Source organism: Schistocerca nitens, chromosome 7 (genome assembly GCF_023898315.1).
Source record: "Schistocerca nitens isolate TAMUIC-IGC-003100 chromosome 7, iqSchNite1.1, whole genome shotgun sequence".
In the NCBI taxonomy this organism is placed as follows: Eukaryota; Metazoa; Arthropoda; class Insecta; order Orthoptera; family Acrididae; genus Schistocerca; species Schistocerca nitens.
The window spans coordinates 90,800,765-90,824,724 of NC_064620.1; the positions used below are offsets into that span (position 1 = coordinate 90,800,765).

At 43.2% G+C, this 23,960-nt stretch overlaps 1 protein-coding gene across 1 annotated transcript in view; it reads right to left on the reverse strand.

Annotated features, from left to right (window-relative positions):
- The window catches only part of LOC126195486 (gamma-aminobutyric acid type B receptor subunit 2-like), a 367,244-nt gene that overhangs the window by 155,405 nt on the left and 187,879 nt on the right, over window positions 1–23,960 (reverse strand). Inside the window, exon 8 of the mRNA XM_049934114.1 lies at window positions 16,768–17,008. Within this exon, the coding sequence (XP_049790071.1) occupies window positions 16,768–17,008 (241 nt within the window). The remainder of the gene's footprint in view (window positions 1–16,767; window positions 17,009–23,960) is intronic.

Below are 23,960 nucleotides of genomic sequence, written 5' to 3' on the forward strand. Positions count from 1 at the left end.
AACAAAGGTCACTAAAAGTATGCAACAGATCGTATGTATATTTCATACGAAATCCTTTCAAAACACTAGGTACAAAAGCTGCTAACAGACGATTTTGTACAGCAGCGATTCTAAAATCGTGCTCCTCGGAGGTCCAGGACGTCGCAAGGCCTCTGTGAGGGCTCCGTCAAAATAATATCATCCTAAAGGACAAAGAATATCAAAACTTCTTGCACACTGAAAAAGACTAATCTTAAAAATACCATATAAGTGTTAGTTTAATAAAAGTGTTATTTTTTTCTCTCAGTACGTATGGCCGAAATTGAGTTGACAAACAGCTTAATAAATCTACAATAATGCTACGATGAAAACAGCAAATAAAAGAGATTGGCTTGTACGAGTAAGTATGTGACGACTCGATACTTATCGCTACGCAAGTACGGAGCGGCCTTGCTGACGCTTTCTCCTTCAGCCCCCCTCCCCCCCCTCTCTCTCTCTCCTCTCTCACTCTCGCTGGTCTCGTATGTGCACGCTGTGAACATTCCACTGCCCTCCCTCCGTGTCTCTTTCATTCAGAAACATCTCGCAGCGCCTAGAAGGATTTCGTCGCTTTGCAGTCTATGTTTAACCGCCCAGGGCTATATAAAACCGCGCCTTGCAACACGGAGTACAGTTTCTACTCGAGTTTGAAACGCAGTGCACAATCCAGTATGACATCGCAAATCCGCGCACCGCTCTTGGACTGCAGAATATTTCATTCGTGTTTGTTATTGACTGCAGATGTAAAATTCAGTATCCTGAGGGGATTTTGTTCTATGTTTGTCACATTGTAAAATTAAACTCTTAATATTATAAACTAGTACGGAGCAAATATTTCCTATCAAGTCAAAGACATGCAAGAAGGTGACGTAACGACCTCACGCTTAATAGTTCCAAGCAGTAAGATTTCTAATGATTCACTGTGAGTGAAAAAAAGAAAGTACGGCGAAACTTACCTCAATCTCGGATTTTTCGGTTCTAAAGACTCACCTCTGTGCATTTTACGCAGCAAGGTACTTTCAAATAGTTCCATGCTACCTGATAAGATGCATTGACACTTAGAAACTAAACACACCGCTTGCAAAGAAAAGAATGAAGAATTTTTTGTACGTAAGAAAGAACAACTACCAAAAAGTCAAAAATCTACGACGTATTAGACCCAAACTGTTTATGGAAACACTACAGAGGCATCGTATTTTGCTAGATACCGCACTGTACAAGCGGGCGAAATGCACACTATCGTTGAGAATTTAAAACAAGAAAACATGTGTGACAGACGTAACACGATGTATGCTCCATGAAAAAGCTGCTGAGCATCTTTCTTCAGTGCTGCTTTTGGACGACACTGTTTTGTGCCCAGTTAACGATGACGCAGGCTGTATCACACAAGAACTAGTCTGTCGACTTCAGCAATAGGATGAGTCAACTGGCTATGTGGCCGATAATTATACGATATCGACGTAAACAAGACTCGTTTATGTTTACATTGCTGCCAACTGTTTAACAATTTTTCTTAATAAACCATCCCGGTTGGAGTAATTGTATCAATATTTGTACGGGTGGAGCCGAGTGGCAGTGACTGGTTAAACAGTAATAGTTCACCAATAAAAACTAAAACGCCAAACTGAAGTTCCAGACATTCAGTTCTGCACACGCACGTACTAGTAATAGAGAAGGTGCCGCCAAATCCTAAACTGGTTTGACTCAATGCCCAGGCGTATCAAGGCCGTTATTATGGCCAGAGGTGGGTGTTCTGGGTACCGATTTCTCAGGATCTATGCACCCAAATCGCGTGAAAATGTAATCACATGTCTGTTCTAGTAAAATATATTTGTCCAATGAATAGCCGTTTATCATCTGCATTTCTTCTTGGTGTAGCAATTTTAATGGCCAGTAGTGTAGTTCGTAAAATCAACATTTATCGCATAGCAAGTACAGTTTCATTTAGTGACGTTGTATTTTGAACGGAAATTTTTTGAACCGATTCCCTGGGATACTGTTGAATAAGACCAGAATCGCTGGCGACATTTTTGTAGGAAACTACACTTGGCATGGGGCCAACATTCTTCACTAGATCATCAACCACACTGGCTGTCCAAACTTGGGGAAGAGCTTGCGAATGGTTTTCGGATCGGGAACATTAAAGACTGTTAGAAAAACACATTTTTCTGCCGCAAAACAATGCTCTAAACTATGATATTCCATAACGAGAAGCACACTCTGTTTAATGAAATACGTTATTTAAATGTCTTTCTTCGTTAAGGTCAACTTCCTTTCATATCTGAACGGTGAAACTGATCGCTATGTGATTCAGTAAACTATTTGTACACACTTCATATTGCGATTAGAGCGGCATCTATTAGCAGCTTTTATAACTACTACTTAGAAACCTGTATCACATTCTCAGAGCTTTCAAAGTAAATCTATGGTTTGTTATTTTCTTCTTAGGATCTTTGTTTCCATCTATTTATTTTTAAAATCAGGGAGTCCTCATTGGACACCCTGGATCATTTACGTGGAGTAGAAAATCTGTTACTCAGGAGAATTTTGCAAAACTTTTAGTAAGCTATTCATATATACAGGCGCAAAGATTCCTCAGCACTCCACTTTCACTCACACAGTTCGTTTGATTTGCGTGAGTATTTCGTCACTGACACGCTGAATCTTGATTAAAATGCTACGTTACGAAAATATTAAGTAGAAGGGTGTTGCAGCAAAGAGTTTTGAAGCTTCCGTGAAGTTGCTACAGCTACGTGCTAATACGTGCACGTGCATCATGACCGGTGGTAATCTACATCAAATCGCATTGATTTGTCAAGGAAAACGCTGACAGACAAGTGGGAGGCTGCATGGTACTATATAATATCGTTTTATGAAGGCAGAGGTAAGTAGGTCGAACGCAAAAAGTAAATTAGTGAATCGCAAAAAATTAAGCTAACAGTTTATCAAATCTAATATTGAACCACCTCACCGTCTATAGCCATGGGACTTAAAAGATAATTATAACTGCTGCAAGTGAGGCCTGAGTGACACAGAATGAAATAAAATGTGCAATTACCAGCGGCATAATGAAAAGCTGAAACAAGATTAAGGTTTTTAATAGGAAACTTGAAAAATATAAATAACAGTCGGTCAGTGATCGCGAAAGCACAATTAACTCCCGTACTTGCTTCTCATGTGTTTGTCAACATTCTCCCTCTCTGTAAATAGCTACTGCCCGAGACAGTTGTGTATTAATACTACTTCTGTTGTGGTGGGATTGAATTCAGTTTACAGCCGGGAGAGGAAGCCAATGTTAGTTGTGGCTCTGATTGTCTGCTCGTCGTCGATCTTCTATGGAAGAGGAAGTACTGCCTGGAAGGAATAAGAAGCCGTGAACTGCACAGCCCACTGCCGAATGACGCCGATGGGGAGCTGTAGACACCACCATCCGGCAGGCCTCCTGGATTACTGACTAACAAGAGCCGACAAGTGCGAGAATTATCGCAGAGCTAGCTTAATAGCTCATTCATCCAAATTGTCCTCAACAATAATCTACACAAGAATGGAAAAGAAAATTGATGATGTGTTAGATGATGATCAATTTGGATTTAGGAAATGTAAAGGCTCCACCGAGGCAGTTTTGACGTTGCGGCTGATAGTGAGAGTAAGACTGAAGAAAAATCAAGACTCTTTCATAGGATTTGTCGACCTTGAAGAATCGTGTGACAATGACCAATGGTGCAAGATGTTCGAAACGCTGAGAAAAATAGAGGTAAGCTATAGGGGAAAACAGATAATATACAATACGTACAGGTGCCAAAAGGGAACAGTAACACTGTAAGATCAAGAAGGAAATTCTCGGATGAAAAAAGGGTGTCAGGCTGTTCACTCTATACGCCGAAGAAGCGCTGACGGAACCACAGGAATGTTTCAGAAGTGGAATTAAAATTAAAGGTGAAAGGATATCGATAGTAAAATTCGCTGATGACATTGCTATCCTCAGTGAAAGTGAAAAAGAATTACAGGATCTGCTAAATGGAATAAACAGTCTACTGAATACAGAATATGAGTTGAGAATATATCGAAGAAAGATAAACGTATGAGAAGTAGCAGAAATGAGAAGAGTGAGAAACTTAAACATCGGGACTGGTGGTCACGGAGCTAATAAAGTTAAGGAATCCTGCTACCTAGACAGAAAGACAACGCATGACGAACGGAGAAACGAAGACATAAAAAAGCACGCTAGCACTGCCAACAATGGCATTCCTGGCCAAAAGATGTCTACTGGTATCAAACATAGGCCTTAATTTGAGGAAGGAATTTCTGAGAATGTATGTCTGAAGCAGAGCGTTGTATGGTAGTAAAACATGGACTGTCGTAAAACAGGAATAGAAGAAAATTGAAGCATTTGAGACGTGGTGCTACAGAAGAATGTTGAAAATTGGGTAGACTGATTAAAACCTGGTAGTCAAGGGAAGGCAGGATCCGGTTACGATTGTAGACGGGGCAGTAATCAGTTACTATTGGTTGCCTTTTACAGTTACACACAATTTATTTTAATTCAGTAATTCCAGACTCAACAATAAATAAAAAATACCACACGTTATTCATGAAGGAATAAACAACAGTGTAAATAATAGAATTTTCGGTGAGTTACAATTTATCAAATCACCACTAAATCCAGATACAACAGATAATGTTTTAAAAGCAAGCCAGTGTGATCCGGGCAGAAGGCCTTACACGTCCAGAATGGCAATAAATTAAGAATTGCTTAAAACACGCTGCAGCTTACAAATTACAGGTATTGAAATATTAAAGGCAAGTCGCCACGGGACGGCTGCGGTGGTCTAGCGGTTCTGGCGCTGCAGTCCGGAACCGCGGGACTGCTACGGTCGCAGGTTCGAATCCTGCCTCGGGCATGGCTGTGTGTGATGTCCTTAGGTTAGTTAGGTTTAAGTAGTTCTAAGTTCTAGGGGAGTTATGACCTAAGATGTTGAGTCCCATAGTGCTCAGAGCCATTTGAACCATTTTTGAAGCCAAGTCGCCACAAACACAGCAGACGGTATCTGACGCCAGGCATGGCAGTAAATAAGGCTTTAAGGCTTGCTACGAAAATAAAAATACCAAATTATAATTTTAAAGCAAATGACCACAATCAAGGCCGAAGGCCAGAAACGGCATTAATATAAAAAAAATTGAAATCTATTGTAAAACAGCAAATACAATAGTAAAAGTTAATTAAAAAAAAACAAGAAACTGATCCAGACGGTGCTCCAGGAATTGAACACTGTGAAGGACCGGCAACAAACGCTTTCGCGAGTGATTAGATAGACAGCCAAGAGTTGCATTCACTTCACAAGATGGTAGCTCTGACTAGTGACATCCTAACGAATGACTAATGATAATATTGCTGAAGCTACCTGATGTCCAGTAAACCAAATGCAACGATGGAACAATACGCCAAAGTCGGAATCGGTGGTCTGCCCTATGTCCCCAGAATACTGTGTTTAGAGCGCCCAGAACGAGAAAGGTACCACTACCACCAATGTAGAAGAATCACCCCTGCACTTCGCCTCGGCGACACTACGAGCAGCAAGACGAACGAAACTCACTGGAGATTCGCGAGATATCACAATGGTGGAGGCTTCTCTACTTGGATTGAAATGCACTCATCTTAAAGCTTGCTGGATCTGGTTTACGGCGAGGTCGTGCACCCATGTGCCCACAGCCCTTCCATCCAACAGTCCACGCGTGCCGCCAGCAGTCCTGGCGTGTTCTCGCACTGCGCTGACCTGGCTACTCCTGAGTCCCCAACCTAACTGGCCCACTCACACCACCCGAAAAAACAGCGACGTCGCCCAAAGATACGACAACAGTTACTACATATCGCTAATTGCCGCTGCTGCCACTAGTGGACAGGCAACGCTTGCGAAACCGAGTGGCGCCAGTCAACACGAGAAGAAGACAAACAACCACAACCATGCCAACTAAACGATCCGCCTGGCCTCCAGCAGAGGGCGGAGACCTACAAACAGCATCAACACGAGAGGCAGCACAACTCGCTGATAAGGTAAGGACTGAGGAGGTTCTCCAGACAATCGGTGAGGAAAGAAATATATGGGAGAACACTGATGAGAAGAAGGGGCAGGATGATAGGACGTCTGTTAAGACATTAGAAAATAACTTCCACGGGGCTAGAGGGAGCTGTAGACGGTAAAAACTGTAGAGGAAGACAGAGACTGGAATACACGCAGAAAATAATTGAGCACTTAGGTTGCAAGTGCTACTCTGAGATTAAGAGGCAGGACAGACAGGAAAGGAATGCATGACAGGCAACATCAAAGCAGTTAGAAGGCTAATAAGTCAAAGAAACTAGCAGACTCTGGGAGCAGATCGCCATCGAGGGGGCGTGCCACTGCTGCCAACCACGTCCATTCTTGTGGCATGCTTCGATGATGACGAACTCTCTACGATCGGGAGGTCTCAGAAATTCTGTGCATGATTTCACGCACTCTGAGCAGAATGGGTGCACACCCTTCCTGCGACGATCTCATGGCAGCCCTGGTTACCATCTCGCTCAAACTGTGTGCAGCGCATTTGGCGCGGACGCTCTGTAGCTGGCACAATGTGCAGCTGGACTGCATGCCGCTTGCTGACCGGCGCATTCCGCGGCGGAACTCGACCGGTGGCCACGCCAACGCTGGCTGCCTGAATGTCGATGTATTTTGTTGACAATAAATTTTTGACGTTTTAATAACGGCTTTACGCAACCCGTGGTCTAGGGATAGCGTCTTTGAGTGGAAATCAAACTGCATCCTAGCCATTGATTAAATCTATGAAAAGAAAAATATAAATGTTCGTTTGTTCAAAATCGTGTAACTCCAAACGTTCTTGACCGACTGCTTTGAAATTCTGAGACAACGTTGAATTCTAATACGGGCGTGTTTTTAGGTACCTAATTCTTACAATAGTGATACTTTATCAGCACACAGGAAAGTTTTAAGCACTGAGCCACAGAAAAGCGTGGCCAGATAGTGCCGCTACGCCGCATAATGTGAAAAAAAAATAATATTGAAGAATTTCTCAAATATACCAAAACTGACGACAAAACGAAATAAATATTGCCGCAGAAAAATCGCAAAGACTATGTAATAAACTAATATGATCTGCGACTGGTTATCGTAATCTCTGTTCCTTTTGAATAAGGATCGCACACACTTCCGTTTTGTTTCTTGGTAGTGTAAGAGGCCTTTTTGTGACAAGGTACGAAAACATGTGAGTTTCATGTAATATTTAGACTAAATAGAATCACATATTACTGAAAAGTGTCGCTAATCTTTTTCTGTAACAACTCCTATATTTATGAAATGATATATGTCAATGATTTACGCTAATTTTACAGGGGAACATTACCGCAGAGGTCAACGCCATTGTTCTAAATGACAACAGGCCAGAGTCGTATAAATATCTAATATCAGCTAATTTTGACAAGTAAAAAGAAATTTAAATGTAGCAGATTTCTCTTGATTAGCGGTTCTTCCTTTAAAACAGTAAAAGTAATCAGTTTTTCCAATATTAAATCATATTTCAGTAAGTTATTTGATCCCCAAGTAACGGAAATTGCGACAATCTGCTCAGCATTGCCTGTTCACAAAAGTAAAATAGAGAACTAATTATGCAGCTGTTGTTGTGTAAACGTATCCCATAGATGACCGTAACGAAAATAATTAAATAAATAATTCGGCAGTTTATCCGGAATATTGTGTGTTGGTGGTGTCTTTTAATGTAAAAACAGCATGTCTGGCAAACAAACTTCGAGAAGTACCATAACTGAGTCAATGATGCAAATAATTTTCCAGCTGTGAATCAGACAGGATAATATTAAATCCAACTTCTCATAACATATAAAATCCAAAATACATAACACAAAAAGAACCACCACAAGGTGCCGCTAGTTTTGAATAAAAAGCATCAGCAATGGTCACCGAAGACTTCCGGCATCACAAGTCACGCCCGTTCTGCCAACAGCTTTGTCAAAGAGAGCAGAGAAGCTGTCCAAAGGCTCGAGGCTTTCATTTCCTCTTGTAGTGGGAACCAGCCCCTGAAAGATGAAAGAATCAGTAATGATATACGACATGAGGATGTGGAAGACAATGGAAACCACTGGATTAAAGAAACAAAGGTGCACACACTGAACATGAGGCTTTTAATTGAAAAAGGGCAGTGATGATCTCTCCACAGGCAAAAGAGTCCGAATTAGTCCCCGAATTCGGACCTCCGGGCGGGGACTGCCAATGGGGATGTGACCACGAGAAAAAGATGATATAAACAATGAATAAGTAATATTCTACGAGTCGGAACATGGAATGTCAAAAGTTTGAACGTGGTAAGGAAGCTAGAAAACCTGACAGAGAAATTCAAATACGCAGTTTGAACATTGTTGGAGTCAGTGAAGTGGAACAGAAAGAAGAAAAGGATCTCTGGTCACATGAATGTAGGGTCATATTAACTACAGCTGAAAACAGTAAAACTTGAGTCGGATTCGTTATGAGTATGAATGTAGGGCAGAGAGTGAATTACTGCAAGCAGTTCAGTGACGGGGTATTTCTCCTGAGAACTGATACCAAACGAATACCGACAACAATATTTGAGTAATACATGGCGAACTCGAAAGGAGATGATGAAGAGGTAGGGAAAGTATTTGAGGATATTCAAAGGATAATTCAGTAGGTGAAAGGAAATGACAATCTAATAACCATAGCAGACTGGAATGTAGTTGTATCGGAAGAAACAGAAGAAAGAGTTACTGGAGAATACGGGCATGGTATCGGGAATAGAAGACGAGAAAGCGTAATTGAGTTCTACAATGAATTACAGATAGTAATAGCATACACTGTTCACGCTTAAGAGAATCGTACGGAACTATGAGTACAGAAGGAAGTGGGACAGTAAAGAACTGACGAATGATGAGACATATTTGAAGTTCGCTAAAAATGACGATACTCCGATAAGAAAGAGCACAGTAGGCATTTCAGTTAAAGAGGAGTGGACATTTCTAAAAATAGTAATCACCGATGTTGGAAAGACAAACATAAGTAGAAGGAAGGTAACTCCGAAGGAACCTTGGGTACCAGGTGAAATACTTCAAACAATCGATGAAAGAAGGAAATACAAAAACGTTCACGGAAAGACAAGAAAATAGCAACATAGGGTGTTCGGAAATTCCCGTTACAAACTTCTAGGACTTGTAGGGCGAAGTTAGTACACAATATTTTGAATAGGAACCCATGTTCGGAAGCGTACTTTTCGCGTCCTACAGTCGTCTGAAAACATGTCTGCTAAGTAGGTATGCTACAAAGTCGATATGGTGGGGAGCGTTTACGTCGGATCGGCTAATGGCATTTGATGTCTATCCTACTTCTCTGACCTAGTTCGAAAGCATTCACGTGTCTTTGAGAGTTAAAGCAACGTACTGGAGTACACGTTTGCAGAATACACCGACATAATCCTTCTTTATGGAGAAGCTCACTGTAATGGAAGAGCTGCTCGTCGTCTTTATCAAGATCGTTATCCACAACGTCCGACTCTATCGAATACCCTTTATGCCACAATTAAGCGACGGCTTAGAGTAAGGGGAAACTTCATGGTCAGCAGCGTGACTCTGGTGCTCCAAGAAGACGCCACACACCCGAGTTTGGAGTGTCCGTACGGTATAGCATTGAAGATATATCACGTGACCGTCTGACGTAGTGCACGTCATCCCGTCGTATAAAGACATAACATTTCAGTTGATGACCCAGAGCCATGGTATCTTATGAACTGCCGGGTTAGAATAATTAAGGTGGTCGAGCTTCCAACCTAGAGTGGCGAACTTTGAACGGGATGAGTCTGGAATTGCTGCAGTGCAAGATCAGCGAGCAGAAGTGGAACCTCCAACTGGTTGAAGCATATCTTCCTTGCAAGTGTAACGAGCTGCAAGATCCACACCACATGCTGCAGTTCCGCATACTGGATAAATTTTGCACACCACAAGATCATTTTAAAGTTAATAATCAAGCCTTGTCGGCAACCGCACGGATATTCGTGCACGTTAAAGCGAGGCTTCCAGGACGGGGGGGGGGGAGGGGGGGAGGGGGGGGTTTCCGGCTGCGGATCAAATCCACCATGCGGATTAACGACGATGGTCGGTTTTGCGGCCCTCTGGATGTGATTTTTAGGCTGTTCTCTACATCTCACTAGCTGAATACCGAACCACTACCCAAGTTATACCTCAATTACGCGATTCGCAAATATTTAGAAAAACTTTCGCTCACTGTCAAAGGAATAACGGTACATGTAGACAGCTGGGATGGCGGGTGAGGTAATGGGGTGGTGACCCGAAATGCGTCTTGCGAACCATTAAATGAACCACGTCAAATCCGTTTATAACCATGCTGGTCCTGCTCTGGTGTCAGACCGAGGCACAAGATATATGAAGAAGAATCAGGACACATTGGTCGCAATTCTTTGGGGACAACTACGACGGGCATTCAATAAGCAATGCAACACATGTTTTATGAAAGCAGATTGGTTGTATTCGGAATTCCAATACACCACATTATTCCCCACTATTTTAAGTATAAATACCTTTTTCCAACACAATCTCCTTTCCATGGGATGGCCTTACGCCACCTTACTGGAAGGGCCTGTATGCTTGCATGGTATCACTCTACAGGGCAATGTCGGAGCCAACATCCTGCTACATCAGCAACGTTCCCATCTTCCACTTACTGCTTCCAGCAGAGTGCATCCTTGATCAGGCTAAACAAATGGGACTCGGAGGGTGCGAGATCCGAGCTGTAGGGCGGATGGGGAAGAACAGTTCTACGAAGTTTTCAGAGTTCCTCTCGAGTGAGCAGACTTGTGTGAGACCTTATGTTATCATGGAGAAGGAGTAGTACATTTGCATTTTTATGGCGATAGACACGCTCAAGTCGTTTCTTCATTTTCCTGACGACTGAACTGAACACTCCAGAATTGATCTTTGCACTATGAGGGAGGTCACCAAATAGAATAACCCGTCCTAGAAGATCATCGATGGGTGAGGGTGCGGCTTTCAGTTTTTTCTTAGGAGGACAGGAAGCGTGGCGCCAGTCCATGGATGGTCGTTTTGTTTCCAGTTGGAAGAGATGAACCCAAAGTTTCATCACCTGTGACGATGTTCGACAAAAATTGTCACCATCGGCCTCGTAATGCACAAGTAATTCTGCACAGATGGTGATTAGTTGTCTTTTATGATTTTCTGTTATGTATGCATTTGACTACTCCAGCTGGTGTAGGAATGTGTCAGCACTATCAACAGGGACGTCCAGTTGAGCAGTGAGTTGTTTCATTACGATCCGTCGATCACATGGAATGAGAGTGTCCGCACGTTCCAGCATTTCTGGAAACAGTTCTGTGCAGCAAACTGGCACGCAGGAGATCAGATAGGTTTGCAGTACCTTGTTGCGATGATAACAGATGCCTCGCCCTCTGAGTCATTGTGATATTCTTCACTGCCAGATGTTGGTAGACATTCTGCAAGCGGCCAAGAATATCTGTGAGGCTCAGGTTTTCTGTCAAAAGACACTCAATGACAGCTCTCCACTTGGAGCACACCTCATTTACAAACACCATTTTGAAATTTAAGTACAGCACCACCACCTATCGGAACTTCGTGAAACTATTCAGCCGTGCGAGTTTCGTTTTCCCGCCATCATTATTTTACACCTTGTTTTTAACTTACTTCCACCTCACTACGTAAATTTAAATTACTACTGTCACTGAGTTGCTGCTTTGCCTGACCGTGAGCGGTGTTAGCAGCGCGTATCGATATATCCCCTCTCGTAGTGTCTTTGCTCGACTGCTATTACTTCCCGGTCGTTGTCTGTCGTAAGTGAGTTCGGATCGCGAGTTCGGGCTGCCAGGCAGTTGGAACGCGTCTGGAGCGTAGTCCGGACTTCCCAGTCAGGGAGTTGCAGTTGGGTTGGAGCAGCAGTGAGGTCTCCGTCGAAATGGCTCGCCCGACCATTGCCGCCACGCATCACTTGAGCTGGGCCACGGTCTTAGTGGATCGTCGGTCGGTCGTCCTACCGGACGACGCGTTTTGACTCGACGATCGTTCATGTTCGGCGGTGTGTGTGTGTGTGCATCGACCCCCGATTTGTCTTCGTACGTGCTTAGTTACTGTTGGGTATCGTTCAGGTCTTGTTACGAGTGTTTGTCAGGTTGTGTGTGTGTAATTGATGTTATCTGAGCTGACGACTATTTTAGAAGTTGTCGGCATTCTGAGAGGAGTAGGTCGGTTGCTGCGGACCAGGGAAGTTATCTCCGCGCGGTGCAGTCGGCTGGGTCCACTGGCGGTCCCTGCACAGTGTCGGAGCGTGTGTGGAGCTGTCCGATCGCTACGAGCTTTGTGGTTCACCGACCCAGGACGTCAAAGTTCAGTAGTCGTTTCAACTACCCAAGCCACGTCCATTCATATTGTGTGCTTAGTTTCGGTGGTTCGCTGTTGGGAAGGTTTTCCTGTGAGCAACACCGAGTGTTTCTATTGCTGAAATTTAGCCGCCATGCGGTGCAATTAACTATATTGATTGACTACAATTCAACTGCACCAGCGGAATTTTCTGCCTTGTGGCCGTTAGTGTTCTGGTTACCTGATCTGGCCACTAACGTAATTTGAGGCAGCGTCCTTTCCTCACCTGTTGTCGCTGTCCAACATGGTGTGTAGTTTTGACAGCTTAATACATATTTCATTGTGGATAATCACGTTCGTGACTTTTGGTGTTTGAGTTCTCATGTAGCGATTGTTGGCAAGTAAGTCGTTTTGTCGGTCGGTCCGTGGCTTTCCCCTGGTTGGATTCCGACGGATCAAGTGTACTTGGTCTCACCACCTGTCTCACCTAAGTGAACGAGAGCAGACCGACCTCCATGGTGGCTTCTGAGTGCCGTTTCCTTTATTGTTCTTCTCACCGGTGTTTAATTGTCTGTTTGTAATTGTTGTGTACATAGTTCCGCGTAGTCAGCGCGTTCACAGCTTTCCCACTAGAGCGCGCCCCGCTAAGCACAACAGCGCAGGCGCAGCGCTCGTCCGTCTCCGCACTACGAGATGGCGCTGTCTTGGAGACGGACCAAATTCTGCTTCCGCCGATCCGCGTATTAATATGTAATGCAGCCAATGAGATTGCTGCTAACGTAGAAACTTTTCTCCTCGCGGATCACACTCGCGCAGTGATACCTGAACGCTCGAGGTATTATAACGTGTGTACAGACCTCCGATTAGTCAGTCTGCCTTAGTCTGCATTAGTCTGTAGTCAAGTTTCAGTCTGCACCTCATAAGATTATCATATTCCTGTGTATAGACACTTTGTCAAGTATCAGAGATATGTGAAAATAAGATTAACGTACCAAGACCAAAGGAACTTCAGATTGCCAATTGTAAACAGCATCTAGAATCAACTTAAGTAAGGTATACGATTTTTATTATTTTAATAAATGTGTGTGAAAATTAATCAAGTTCTGTTTCAAGTTGGTTACCGTCAATCTGCTACTCTAAGAGTGGAAGTGGCATTTCTATCGTCTGACCTAACGGCAGAAGATAAACACGCCACGATAAGACCACGAGACATATTGCTGACACTCGCCTACTTCGTTAGAGCGACAAGTCAAATAATCTGATGGTGTGTGTACCGAAGGTCTTACAGTACGCACACCACACATGCGTTGTCAACTTTTTTCTGTCAAACCTGACATTAAAAGTTGGTAAAAAATAAACAACTCCATACCTCCCATTATATGTAAATAATTTAATCATTTTAGAACGGATATTGTTGTAGAGGTCAGTCGGATATAATGTACCTATTTTCGTATGATTTTCATTAAATGATTACAACAAAAGAATGAACATAAAACAGATTTTGTTTATTTTAGTGCACTATAAAAAAATTTGTATTTCAAACACAATGTCCAATAGTCATTGATCCTCGCTTCAAAAATAGGCGACAATGTCTCTGTCACGAAAAAGATTGAGGACTGGTGCTGTACGCTACACAGCTCGTATAAGGATCCACAAATAAATTCGTCCTGTGCAAGCAGTCTTTGAAACGACATCACAATGCTCTCAAAATGGCCACAGCCCACAGTAGAGGGATTACGCGAATGAACAATGAAACTGTCGAACAGATCAACGATTTTAGCTCATCCAATGGTGTGACAGTAATCTATCATAGCCATTGATTTAAAAAATGGTTGTCTTTACTGGATTTTATGTATTTTTGAATTTTGGAGCATCAATTGTGGACCATCAGCCACTTAAATCCTTATTCTAGTAAAAATTGCGGCCTTCTGCCTTTGAAATGTTATGGTAATTTATTTCAAAATCTTGGCAATTTTATTGTGGGCGTTCAGCCGTTTGTATTGCCTCTTGTTTGTCAATTCACCCTTGCCGTGAGGCTCTCAGCCTCGCTGTGTATATACGTATGTTAATTATTTTATTTGCCGCTTTAACTGCATGTTGTTACCACTTGAGATTTAAGTTGTTGCTTTAAGATTCCTTGTTTGGAGGCCTTCAGGCGTGAAATAATTGCCTTTTGAAACTCATAGTTCTAAAGGTTCGGCTATGTGCCGATTTGGTTTAAAGGTGTTATTAAATTACAATAAATTACAGTTTTACGTGAACCTAACCGACACTTTATTTGGACCTTTCCACAATCCTAATCATCTGTTGTGCCCAGCGGGTTTTGCGGAAACATGCCAGGGACCCCCCCCCCCCCCCCCCATCTGCCTTTGGCTCGGGAGTGTCATCATCTGCCTTTGGCTCGGGAGTGTCATCTTTGTGCTGCCACTTTCGTGCAGTGTTCTCCAGTGAGTGTTCTACAGTGCGTGTTTTACAGTGAGTGTTCCGTGTTGTGTTTTTTGGGACTTGTTGCGAACGGCCATCATACTGTCACTGGGTGTGCCTTTTATCTCTTGCGAACAGAAACCAGACTGTCGCCGTGTTTTTTAATTGTGTGTCTACTATGTTACTTGTATGATTCCTGTGTACTTTATCTACATTGCCAACCCCTTTTGCTTTCTGTTTTAACTTTCAGCATTTTTACGCCATTTTACACTTTAAATCACCATTTTATCGCCTGTTTTACCTTGTTTCTTTCTTCTTCCTTTCTTTAAAAAAAGTCTGTAGGCTGTAGAACAGCGTAGTAAGCTGCTGCTAGCCCGCCCCCTTCGGGGGGAATTGAAAATCAATAAAGAAAAAAAAAACATGCCAGGGTGTCCCTCAACCGAAACAGGTCTAGAAAATATACGTTTCTCTACTTATTTACCTTTATGGACACGGAAAAATGAAGCAAATAAAAAACTGTGTAACGTAGACTGAAAAGTTATCTGTACGTAGATTACGAAATAACAGCGAGTATTTTGACGCTGTTACACATTCTCTTGCTACTAGAGTAAGCTCTTGCCATTGCTGGCTCGACAGTTGTGGCATGGTTTATTTAGGCGACATATGTAAGCAGGCTGTTTAGGGTCTTATATTGGTAACGCCACCGCCACGTGGCGCTGTGTATGAAAATCACTGGCTTTGCTGTGTGCAGTCTGTGGCTGGGTGACATTGTTGGAATTTGCTATTGTAGTGTTGGGCAGTTGGCTGTGGAAATCCACTACTTCCGTGTGCATTTTCTTTTACTGCTCAGACTTTGAGAAAAACACTGCAATTTTACTATGATGAACGATCAGGACTGACTTTATGGACTGTGAGAAAATTTTAGCTTTTGACCAACATTGTATCAATAAGTGTGTGGATTTGATTTCTTTGTTATTGTAATTGTGAAAAAAATTTAACAAATATGTATTGGCCAGTGCCCAAAACAATTTGTAAAATTTTTTGTGGGGAGCATGGGGGCTATGTAAGTAGGCTGTTAAGGTTCTTACATTGGTAACGCCACCGCCACGTAGCGCTCTTTATGAAAATCACTGGCTGTGCTGAGTGCAGTCTGTGGCTGGGTGGCATTGTTGGAATTTGCTATTGTAGTGTTGGGCAGTTGGCTGTTAACAGCGCGTAGCGTTGCGCAGTTGGAGGTGAGCCACCAGCAATGGTGGATGTGGGGAGAGAGATGGCGGAAGTTTGAGAGCGGACGATCTGGACGTGTGTCCATCAGAAAGAGTAAATTTGTAATATTGGATATCATGGACTGATATATATATATATATAGTCCAAATGCGCTCTTTAAGGGCAAAACACCAATTATATATATATATATATATATATATATATATATATATATATATATATATATATATATAATGACTTTTGAACACTATTAAGGTAAATACATTGTTTGTTCTCTATCAAAATCTTTCTTTTGCTAACTATGCCTATCAGTAGTTAGTGCCTTCCGTAGTTTGAATCTTTTATTTAGCTGGCAGTAGTGGCGCTCGCTGTATTTCAGTAGTTCGAGAAACGAAGATTTTTGTGAGGTAAGTGATTTGTGAAACGTATAGGTTAATTTAGTCAGTGCCATTCTCTTGTAGGGATTATTGAAAGTCAGATTGCGTTGCGCTAAAAAATATTGTGTGTTAGTTTAAGCACAGTCATGAATAATTTTTCTAAGGGGACGTTTGAGCTGTTACACATTCTCTTGCTACTAGAGTAAGCTCTTGCCATTGCTGGCTTCACAGTTGTGGCACACGGTTTATTTAGGCGACAGCATCACTGGTGCAGACTGCGGCGGAGTTGCGGCAGGCGGGGCTTACTTGAGTTTGCGGAAGTGCAGGTTGAAGGCGAGGAAGGCGACGGCGAGCGAGATGCCGACGACGGCGAGGCAGGCGACGCTGAGGAAGGCGGCCGGCTCGATGGTGACGACGCGCAGCCGGAACTCGCGCCGCGCCACGGGCACCTGGCCGCCCTGCCACGCCACCGCGCCGCACCCGGGGCAGCCGAAGTCGAGCGCGCCCGTCGCAGGGTCGAACAGCGCCACCGTCACCACCTCGCCACCTGCCGCACCAGCGCGACTCACAACACTCGCTGCCAGCCCAGAGGCCGGGCGACGCAACACACACAAACGTAATACACGGTACACCAGTGTTGTCGCTGCTCTGGGACGATGGACAAGGGTAAATGTATCGATCTGAGGTGGGGGACCGTGGACCGGAAACGACCATGTCCTAAGTTACAAGTGAAAATCATTTTGCTACAGATACTGTGTAGGATCGTCAACTCTCAGATGTGTTGCACGGGCGAAAACAAGGGAGAAATGTCTAGTACACCTGGCCTCTAAATTGCATACCTTTACAGCTATTGCCTCTTGTTCATCTGCGACACTGTGGTACACATCTCTTCTCAAACTTGCTGGCAGATTACTACTGTTTTGAGTTTTAATCTGCCAGCAAGTTTCATATCAACGCACACTCCGCTGCAGAGTGAAAATCTCATTCTGGAAACATCCCCCTAGGCTGTGGCTAAGCCATCCACGTCTCCGCAGTATCCTTTCTTTCAGGAGTGCTAGTTCTGCAAGGTTCGCAGGAGAGCTTCTGTAAAGTTTGGAAGGTAGGAGACGAGGTACTGGCAGCAGTAAAGTTGTGAGGACGGGGCGTGAGTCGTGCTTGGGTAGCTCAGTTGGTAGATCACTTGCCCGCGAAAGGCAAAGGTCCCGAGTTCGAGTCTCGGTCCGGCACACAGTTTTAATCTGCCACGAAGTTTCATATCAGCGCACACTACGCTGCAGAGTGAAATTCTCATTCTGGACACTTCTCTTCTACTGCAAGCCCTTTGATATAAATGTATGGCGTCTCAAAAGAAAGTCTAATTTGATGTGTCAAAATAAAACAGGGGTTGAAGTATATCGATAAAATCTTTATTTATTATTGAAATATACTGTTTCGGAACCTACTTCTTAAAAATAGTGTCATTTAACACCTTAATGTCTGATTAAATTTCTAGATGAAACATAAAAATAAAAAATCGTGGTGCTTTAGAGGTAGGTTTTTTCAGGCAATTTTCAGCAGTTGAGATATGATTCAAAAACTCCTGACACTGAACTCCATTAACTGAATTTTATTAGTACTAATGGGTCAAATGGCTCTCAGCACTATGGGTCTTAACATCTGAGATCATCAGTCCCTTAAAACTTAGAACTAATTAAACCTAACTAACCTAAGGACATCACACACATCCATGCCCGAGGCAGGATTCGAACCTGCAACCGTAGGAGTCGCGCGGTTCCAGACTGAAGCGCCTAGAACCGCTCGGCCACACTGGCCGGTTATTAGTACTAATGGTTTCGCACGTAAGCCATCATCTGGTATGAAAATCACTTAAAACATTTCATTTGTCATGAGTACTGAAACAAAAAGCATTGACATTTATTATTTTAATCCAAATGAAACATTTAATAAGAAACTCATTCACAGGATTTACAAGTGCAGCAGTCTTCCTATTCATATGGGATATGTCCTTGACATCTCATATGACTAGGACAATTGCTGCACTTCTAAATTCTATGAATGAGTTTTTTAATACACGTTTCATGTGAAATAAAATATCCAAAGCTTTCTGTTTCAATATTAATGACAAATTAAATGTTTTAAGTGATATTTTCGCACCAAATGATGGTTTAGGGCCGAAACGGATAGTACTAATAAAATACAGTTAGTGCCGTTCAGTGTCATGACATGTTCGAAAGCTTTAAAGGTACTCGAAATACTCATTAGAGTGCAGCACTTGTCGGAAGCACTAGTAGCTCCATGAAGAATCAGCATCTACCGGCAGCGGCATTCAAAAACAGTTAACCTTGCAGTTATTAGCGCAGCGTTGATATGATGCGAATTCGCGACTCTCGGCATTAGGGGGTTACATTCAATCCAGCACAACTACGACACTCATTTAAACGATGAACAAAATTTTGCGTGACGGGTAGATACTGCTATAGCCGCCATTTGTCTTCAGATATATTTTTCAATTACTGTGGAGAAGTCGGATTATCAATCTAAAGTGTGATTTGACGTATCCCCATAACAAGAAATCCATGGGACTCAAATGTGGACTGCGTTGGGGGCAGTTTATGTCACGCCTACTGGAAATCAATTTACCAGGGAAAATGTCACGATTGTGTGTGCTGTACCTTCGTCGTGCTCAAACCACGTTCTTTCGTTGTAACCATGACAGTTTTACAGTTCAGGCACAAACTTGATATCGACAAACAATGTGCCAAATTCACTGTAACTGCACGACCGCTCTCGTCCTTGTAAAACTACAGGCTAATTATTCCTCGAACTGACATAGCAGCCCATACAGTAACTTTTGGCGAAAGTTTCTCTTGCTTCGTTTTAGATGTCGTTGAACTCCAGTAGCGGCAATTTTGCCTATTGAGCTGACCACGCAGGTGAAAATGACACTCGTCAGAAAACTAGGTGTTGTTAAAGAACTGTAGCCTATGTCCGGCATCCTGGGGATTTAATTCTTGCACCAACTGGATTTTGTAATGGCGCAGTTTAAGTTCTTTCCGTAGAATTCGGTGAAGTCATGATCTATGCTCATTTAAAGTACTTGCACGCTTAGAAATGGAGACGTTAGGATAATCACGAACAGGCCGATTTACACTTTCCACGGATTCGCCCGTTCTCGATGACCTTGACCGCCCACATTTAGGTTTGGCCAGTGTAGATCCGGTCTACTCAAACATTTTGATTCATTTCCGGATAAGAAGAAGAGCAGCTGAACGGAATGGACAGTGTATTAAAAGTAGGATATAAGATGAACATCAAAAAAGCAAAACGAAGATATTGGAATGTAATCGAATTAAATCGGGTGATGCTGAGGGAATTATATTAGGAAATGAGACGCTTAAAGCAGTAAATGAGTTTTGCTATTTGGGGAGCAAAATAATTGGTAATGGTCGAAGTAGAGGGGATATAAAATGTAGCCTGGCAATGGCAAGGAAAGCGTTTCTGAAGAAGAGAAATTTGTTAACATCGAGTACAGATTTAAGTGTCAGTAAGTCGTTTCTGAAAGGATTTGTATTGAGTGTGGCCATGTATGAAAGAGAAACGTGGACGATAAATAGTTTGGACAAGAAGAGAATAGAAGCTTTCGAAATGTGGTGCTACAGAAGAATGCTGAAGATTAGATGGGTAGATCACATAACTAATGAGGAGGTATTGAATAGAATTAGAGAGAAATTTTTGGCACACTTTGACTAGAAGAAGGGATCGGTTGGTAGGACTTGTTCTGAGGCATCAAGGGATCACCAATTTAGTATTGGAGGGCAGGGTGGAGGGTACATATCGTAGAGGGAGACCAAGAGCTGAATACACTAAGCAGATTCCGAAGGATGTAGGTTGCAGTAGGTACTTGGAGATGAAGAAGAGTGCAAAGGATAGAGTAACATGGAGAGCTGCATCAAACCAGTCTCTGGACTGAAGACCACAACAACAACAACAACAACAACAAGAGGAACACTTGGCGCATCATTTACATTATGCAATCCACGATCACTGCAAAACTTCCTCCGCCGCACAGTCGCCGCATCATCGTTTTTGTAAAATTCTCGCATAAAGAACGCGCTGTCCCCTCCCGAGAAGTCCTCCATATCGACTGTATTCCTAAAGGCCAAGCAAGCAATGAACATACACCCCCCCCCCCCCCGCCCTCTTCTCCCTCCCACTCTGCTCAGATTTGTTGCGCATGCGCAGAGAGCTCTTCAAATATAGACTTGATTTTAAGACTCCCTGTGGCAATAGACGAAGTAGTATGGAACAAAGAAACAAAAAGTCCAGTAACCAAGAGTTCTGAAGTGCATACTTTTAAGTGCTGTGGGACCCTCTTTCAATAAAAGAGATGTGTTTCATCCTGTCTTGTCCGAAGTGTGAGGTCCCATGTCAAAGTTGGTACCTCATGACGGAGCCACAATTAAGGTCCGCACCCTGTGGCCGAGCGGTTCTAGGCGTTTCAGTCCGGAACCGCACGACTGCTACGGTCGCAGGTTCGAATACTGCATCGGTCGTGGATGAGTGTGATGTCCTTAGGTTAGTTAGGTTTTTAAGTAGTTTAAGTTCTAGGGGACTGATGACCTCAGATGTTAAGTCACATAGTGCTCAGAGCCATTTGAACAATTAAGGACAGTCTCTGCTCAGACAGCAGTGAGTGAGAGACATCGGCTTTGACACGCCTTCAAGAAATTCCACATGCAGCCACAGCCGGAAGTTTACTAACGTAACAGCACAGTCCCACTTACCCATTCACTGATCATCGCCTACAAGGATACCATCGTCCTATTTCACATCCAGCAACGCGAGTCGCATCATTCTGCATTATACCAAGTGTTTAGTGACAGCGTTTAGCGACAGTAACAAATACACATGTCGTTCCAGTGGACATGGATTCTTTTGAAGTTCAGTATTTCAGATTGTTCATGTTTTAATAAAGTGATTTAATATTTTTTGCTGGTTGTGGTATCCATTCGACCGCATCCATATATAAGTTTGGGCTTGCAAGAACCCACTACAGTGTCTAAGCGAATGTCTCAACAGTTTTTTCGTCCGGCACTACGAAGATTAACAAGGTCCCTAGTTCTTTAGGCATGCATTTTAGAGCCCATATTTCCTAGATATTTGGTATATATTGTTTGGTATATATCTCCTCCTCCAATGTTATGGAAACCAAAGACTTTTCAGTAGAAGACATGTGTTTCATCGTATGGAAGATGAAGAAGCGCTCACAGCTCTTAATGTATGTATTTTACAGCCTATGTTTAGTAGACTTTTTTTCTTGTTTTTGTCTATGCTATCAACTTATAAAACAGCGGTTCCCGTCAGATCAGCGAAGTTAAACGCTGTCGGGCTGGGCTAGCACTTGGATGTGTGACCTTCCAGTCTGCCGAGCGCTATTGGGAAGCGGGCTGCACTCAGGACTTGTGCGGCAAACTGAGGATCTACTTGATTGAGAAGAAGCGCCTGCGGTCTCTTAAACTGACATACGGCCGGGAGAGCGGTGTGCTGTCCACATGCCCCTCCATATCTGCATCCAGTGGCGTCTGTGGACGGAGGATGACACGGCGACCGGTCGGTCCGTTAGGGCTTCATGGTCTGTTCGGGCGGAGTTCAGTTTAGTTTTACCAACTTCTAAGGTTGCCTACTCTACGATCTTAGGGACAAGAGTAGCGGTACATGTATTGCACTGTCAAATATAGTAGGTCGATTTTCGCTAAGCTTTCGACACAAACGTTTCCGGGTCTGGGTTCTTCACCTATAAATCGATACATTTAGCCTTCTACGTTATCCCTAAGGGCTTGTAAAATCGCCAACGAAGCACCCTATATGTAGAGTTATGACCAGCCGATATAACTGGGCCCGTTAATGCACCGCTTCTGGGTTTTGGGGAGGTGAGCCTGCCAAGTATAGAACACTACTTGTGGATTAACGACGACGGCTGGTGAACTCGCCAGTCTGGATATGGTTTTCAGGCGGTTTCTCACAGCAAACTAGATAAATACCGGACGGATACCAATGTCCCGCTGCAGGCACACACTACGCAAAGGTTTAGAAAACGTTCTCACACTTGGACATAGGAGGGGGTACTGAAAAGTAAGGCCTCCGAGCTTTATATAGAAAAATTTTGGAAGCTTTGAGAATATAGAAAACTTCATTACGATTCTACATCTTTATTCTACATATTTGTTTCGCAACGTAAGTCACCCTGGTGACAAAGACAATTCTCCCAACGAGAGACCCATTTGTTGACACCATTAGTGTAGAATGTTTGACTTTGCTGACGAGTCATAACCTTACCTCTGCTTGCACTGTTTTAACTGAATACGTCATTGCGGCGTTGCGGGCACTTGGCGGGAAAGTAAAGTTTATAAGTACAGCATAGACGATGGGGGAATCCTTCTAGTGACGATACAGAACACGAATGGTGAAATCCACTGACAAATCAACTTTTGTCAAAGGGCAAATTGTCAGTGTTGGGAACGACTACACAGGAAACGGCAAAGCTGGTCGGCTCTACTCAGGCTACTGTTGTGAGGATCCGTACGAAGCGGCTGTAGTACAGTGAATCCGTGAGTAGGCGACAAGGGGTTGGACGTCCACGCCTCATCACAGACGGTGACTTGCCTGCTATGCACAGGCCGATGCCAGCAGCAGCTCTGACGTCAGAGATTAATGCTGGTGCTGGCACATGTGTTTCAGAGCACACAGTTTACTCTGTATATATACCTACATGTACATCGACATTCCGGAATCCACCTTAAGACGCATGGTGGAGTTTATCCCGTACCACGACTAATCACTTGCTTTCCTGTGCTACTCGCAAATAGAACGAGGATAAAACTACTGCATGCCTCCGTATGAGCCCTAATTGCTCTTATCTTCGCGGTCCTTACTTGCAACGTATTTTAGCAGATGTAGAATCTTCCATTAGTCACCATAAATGCCGTTCTCCAATTTTCTGAATAGTGTTTCTCGAAAAGAACGTCGCATTCCCTCCAGCGATTCCCATTTGAGTTCCCGCAGCTTCACCGTAACATTTGGGTGTTGTTAGAACCTTCTAGTATCAAATCTAGCAGCCCCCCTCTGAACTTCATCGATGTCTTCCTTTAACATGACCTGGTACGGATCCCAACAATATAGCAGTACTCAAGAATAGGTCGCCCTAGCGTCCTATATTCGCCCATCTTTATAGATGAACCCCAGTTTCCTAGAATTACCCCAATAAAACAATGTCGACCATTTGCCTTTCCTACCACAGACGTCACATGGTAGTTTCCTTTCATATCGCTTTGCAACTACGCGTCCAGATATTTAAAAGAGGTGACTGTGTCAGGTACGACAATACTAATGCTGTGTCTGAACATTGCTGTTTTGTTCTTCCTACTTATCCACATTAGCCTACACTTTTCTGCATTTTTTGGCTAAGTGATTCTGTATCTCCCTACAGTCATTCAACTTCG